Below are 5,160 nucleotides of genomic sequence, written 5' to 3' on the forward strand. Positions count from 1 at the left end.
CAAAACTACAACTAAGGTTAGTAAGGCTAAACTAAGAAAAACCAAGAATTCTACTTAACTAAGAATTCCCAAATAACACCAGTCCTCGGCAGCGGCACCATTTTGATGCTTATCGTGACCAACGACACTAACCTACGAAATGAGTGTCTACAATCATTGATAATATAGTAACCCAACTAAAGGTTGGGGTCCTTTCCCAAGGGAATGGTTTTGAGAATTAGTAGAAAAATAATATTAAGTTCTAACTAGTTGTAGCTAAAGACATTAACGAGTAAAAATATAGTAAATTAAAGGGGGTGACACAAAAGTATCAAATATCAATTGGGGGTTTTGTCTCAAGTAGTAAAACAGCAAAAACAACAAGAAAATCAAGTGTGGGGACAAGTTCTTGGGGTGTGACTGCAATACAAGTTGAGATAAATCGTTGGGTACATGCTTTCGATAGGAAATTTGCAAGATAATAGTGACTAGTTTAAGCTTTAGATGGAAATAAGTTCCCTCTCGGGCAACTTACCCCGTTTCAAATGCGTTCCTCTCGGACACCCATTTATTGCATGAAGGCCAGCCTACGCCTTACCCCACTCACTCTATCGAGCTAACTGTTAGGATATGGGACTAGCACTCACCCTCTCGGGCTGAATCTCATGTCGACTCACTCCTTAGGCCATCAGTCTAGTGGTCTTCGTTTCGCGACCTCCCTCTTGGGCAAGCCGAAAACACATGGGTGGTTTTGTATTTGCAATTACGAACCCATTAAATTAAACCACAACCACTAGGTGAAATCACCATTAAAATACATCTAACCTGTAAGCAAGCAAGACCCAACAACAATATCAGTACTCTGGCTATAACCAAATCTACATTGCTCTAGAGGATCAAGAGAAAAAACTGTTTACATGCCCATATGGTACTTTTGCTCTCAAACAAAAGCCATTCAAATTGTGTAATGTCCCAGCTATGTTCCAATGTTGCATATTATCCATCTTTGCTGACATGGTAGAAGACTAAATGGAAGTATTTGTGGATGATTTCTCAGTTCCTGGTGACACATTTGCGAAATGCTTAGAGCACTTAGGCCAAGTTCTCTAGAGATGTGTGGAGACCAATTTAGTCCTGAATTGGGAAAAGTGTCATTTCATGGTTAAGGAAGGGATTGTGCTCGATCACAAAGTATCACAAAAGGGGTTGAAAGTCGATAAAACAAAAGTCAAAGTAATTGAGAAATTACCCCCACCAATATCAATAAAGGGAGTTCAGAGTTTTTTGGGACATGGCGGCTTTTATAGGAAGTCCATAAAAGATTTCTCAAAGATTGCACTTCCTCTATGCAAACTTTTGGAAAAAGAGGTGAAATTTCACTTTGATGATGCTTGTATGGTAGCTTTTAACCGCTTGAAAGAAAAACTGATTTCCACTCCAATCATCATTACTCTTGATGGGTCAGAGCTATTTGAAGTAATGTGTGATGCAAGTGGCATGGCATTGGACGTTGTGTTTAGAAAGAAATGAAACAAGCTTTCTCATCCCATTTACTACGCAAGAAAAAACTTAAACATTGTTCAACGTAACTACACAGTTACCGAGCAAGAGCTACTTGCAGTTGTTATGCGTTTGAGAAGTTTCGCGCATACATGCTAGGAACAAAAGTGATTATTCACACTAACCATGAAGCATTGCGTTATTTAATGGAAAAGAAAGATGCCAAACCGAGATTGATAAGGTGGGTGCTTTTATTGCAATAATTCAATTTTGAAGTCAAAGATAGAAGGGGTTGTAAAAATGAAGTGGTAGATCACTTGTTATGATTGGAACGCAGGGAGATTGGTGAGCTGGAGGTCAACATCAAAGATGTCTTTCCTGATGAACAAGTATTCGCGGTAACTCTCGCACAACGTCCTTCGTATGCTGATTTTGCTAATTATTTGGTGTGTGGATTAATGCCAGATGAACTGAACTTCTACATACAAAAGAAGTTCTTGTTCGATGTTAAGAAATACTTGTGGGACCAGCCATATTTATTTAGAGAGTGTGCTGACCACATCATCAAAAGATGTGTTCTGGAAGAAGAGGTTATGAAGATCATGCATGCTTGTCAAGCTTCGCCGGTAGGAGGGCATCATACAAAGTGGGTACTACTGGCTGTCTCTGTACAAAGATGCGTATGAGTTTGTTAAGAGGTGCCCACAATGCCAAAAGCAAAGTGGTGTATCAAAAAGGCCAAAGTTGCCTCTGACGCCCATTTTAGAAGTGGAGTTATTTAATGTATTGGGAATCGATTTTATGGGCCCATTTGTGAGCTCATTTGGGAACAAATACATCTTGGTGGTTGTAGATTATGTGTCCAAATGGGTAGAAGTTGTTGCTCTTCCAAACAACGAGGGATAAACTGTTGTTCAATTCTTGAAGTGCAACATTTTTGCAAGATTTGGGACTCCGTGAGCTATTATTAGCGATGGGGGATCACATTTTTGTAAAAAATGGTTCTCACCCGCATTGAGTAAGTATGGGGTTAAACACAAAGTCGAAACACCGTATCATCCCTAAACAAGTGGCCAAGTTGTAGTTTCAAACCGGGAGATCAAAAGCATTTTAGCTAAGACAATGAATGCAAATAGAACTGACTGGTCTCGAAGATTAGATGACGCACTATGGGCGTATTGCACTGCATACAAAACTCTGATCGATATGTCATCGTATCAGTTAGTTTTTGGGAAAACTTTCCATTTACCAGTCAAGTTGGAACATAAAGCAATGTGGGCATTGAAAGCTCTAAATCTGGACTGGACAAAAACTTCAAAGGAGAGAGTAGAGCAGTTAAACGAGTTGGACGAATTCAGGTTTAAAGCTTACGAAAGTTCAGCTCTCTATAAGGAAAAGATGAAGAAATGGCATGATGTTATAATACTTAAGAGAGAGTTTAAGGTAGGAGACTGGGTGTTATTATACAACTCCCGACTGAGGTCGTTTCCAGGAAAACTCAAATTAAAATGGTCAGGACCATTCTGAGTGACACGAGTATTCCCAAAGGGCACCATAGAAGTTGAGGGGAAAGAAGGACGTGCAATTAAGGTGAATGGGCAGCGTTTGAAGTTATAATTTTGTGAATGCCAGGAGATTTCCTTGATTAAAGTGGTATACCTAGAACATATTTGAAAGCATTTCTACGTCGTGCCACGACGTTAAATAAGGTGCTTCTTAGGAGGCAACCCAAGCATTAGTGTTTTAAATAATGTGTGTTGATCTTGAAGCAGTGGATTTATGAGCGAGACAAAGTACTCTTGGTGAATCGCCGAATCACTTCCACGAGTACAATTCAGTTCACCTTATGGCTTCTAATGAAATGGGCTAAGATTATGGAGCATTTGATGGGACACCTTCACCATTCGGTGTAGAGCCAATTTGTTTTGCTAATCCAAATTTCCTCGCCTTCCCTAGTCAGTACAACTGAAATTCCATATGCGGATCGCCGAACTGTTCAGCGTTTCTCTACATCTTCACCGATCTTCCATCCACAGGAGCGCAGTCTACTGGAACTAAGGGCGATATGACAAACATAAGGTGCATCGCCGAAGAATTCGGCGACCGTTTCACCCCACTGCCAGGGCATTTAGTAAAGATTTCTCATTACCCTGCTTTACTTGTTTACACACTGCATTGCTTTCATTTCTTGATACATTTTATGTCATGTTAAACTTCGGTAATTGTCTGCTCTCTACCAACATTGAGGACAATGTGAACAGTTTTTGTTAGGGGTGTGGATCTTACCCTTCAACCTCTATGAACCCCCTTCTTATTTCAAAGACCCATACTTGTGTTGAAAGAAGCTTTTCTTTTGAAAATTTGTGTATCGGTTTTGGTCAATACTGATGACTTGAATAGTGCTCTTAATCGAACAAACTTGAATGTGCGGCTATGATGAGACCAAATGAAGTTGCATAGACAATATGTGAACTCTTTGCATCTCGTTTTGACTATCCTATTATCGAATCGAGTCTCTTGTGATGACCATTGCACAATAGCGAAAGTGTGGAGTCTTGTTTGACTATAATTCAATAATTTGTCCCGTTGGTCCAGTTGACTAAGTCAGCGAACTCTTGAGATGATCTTAGGAAACTTTAAAGAGTGTGAACCAATTTGACATATACCTCTTTTGTCGCCTACCTTGTGAGTGTGTGAACCTCTTTTGAACACCCCTTGAGCCTTACCTTTCTTTGGATGAAACTTGATGAAAACAAGACCTCTCTTAATTCACTACCTATAATCCTCTTGATTTGTGGTTGATTGAATAGCCAACTTAGGCGTGTGGTGAAAAGATAAGGGCAAGTCAAGCAATGATGAAAAAGTCCTCTTTCCCCATGGTATTGAGAAAAAATGGAATCCCTCCATATAAAAAAAAGAACGAAAAAGAAAAAGAAAAAGTCATGGAATAAAGTTATAAGAAATGTTAAAAGAAACGGGGTTCCGAACAATACATGGATGTGAATATGGGATGATTTAGCGCACTTAAAAAATGATGAAAGAAGAGGAAAGTAAGTGTTGAAAGCACCACATTTCACGAGGATGAAACTCACTAAGCCTAAATGACCATACCTTTGCACTCAACCACATTACAAGCCTTGAAAAGACTATTTTGATCTTGATTGAGTTGAAACAATTGTTGATTGGAAAATACAGGCAAACCTATGGGTGAAAGCATGCATTGTATTCATCTTTGTAAGTGTGAGCGTTGCATTTGATTCCGAAACTTTGAATTGTGAACCATTGTGTGAATATGGAATCATTCTTTGCGTGAGGGAATTTGAACACTTTAGTTGACCTTAAACTTGCATTTTAAGAAAGTATTGTGAGCATGAGATTCTTTGATATTGGTGAGTCACAACTTGAAACTTTGAGAGCACATTTGATCGTCACATGAGTAAATTAAGTCTTGTGTGTGCATTCATGATTGAGTCATGCGTAGCACTGTTTGATACATCCCTTTTGAACTGCCAAACTTAAGTTTTACTTGAGGACAAAAAAAAGTTTAAGTTGGGGGTGTTGATCAGCCCACAATTTGGACTCATTTAGGGATTGTTTTTAATAGGATTTGTGTCCTCAAATGCATATTTTGTCTCAATAACTGATGTAAATACTTGAAATTCAGGTATATGAACTTAGGGA

The 5,160-nt window shown here is 39.1% G+C and overlaps 1 protein-coding gene across 1 annotated transcript; it reads left to right on the plus strand.

Annotated features, from left to right (window-relative positions):
- Window positions 1-2,601: 2,601 nt before the first annotated feature.
- Window positions 2,602-3,392, plus strand: LOC125827514 (uncharacterized). The gene is made up of 2 exons (XM_049506809.1): window positions 2,602-2,922; window positions 3,252-3,392. Exons 1-2 carry the CDS (start codon window positions 2,602-2,604, stop codon window positions 3,390-3,392), a joined length of 462 nt encoding a protein of 153 aa, XP_049362766.1.
- The last annotated feature ends 1,768 nt before the right edge of the window (window positions 3,393-5,160 follow it).

Source organism: Solanum verrucosum, unplaced genomic scaffold, assembly GCF_900185275.1.
Source record: "Solanum verrucosum unplaced genomic scaffold, falcon-dt-bn FXZP01000166.1, whole genome shotgun sequence".
NCBI lineage: Eukaryota > Viridiplantae > Streptophyta > Magnoliopsida > Solanales > Solanaceae > Solanum > Solanum verrucosum.

Bases quoted from the DNA above. Each gene is read 5' to 3' on its own strand.
- LOC125827514 (XM_049506809.1), top strand. From the start codon at position 2,602: ATGAATGCAAATAGAACTGACTGGTCTCGAAGATTAGATGACGCACTA. The intron at 2,923-3,251 runs GTAGGAGACTGG...ATCTTGAAGCAG, and splicing joins TACTTAAGAGAGAGTTTAAG to TGGATTTATGAGCGAGACAA.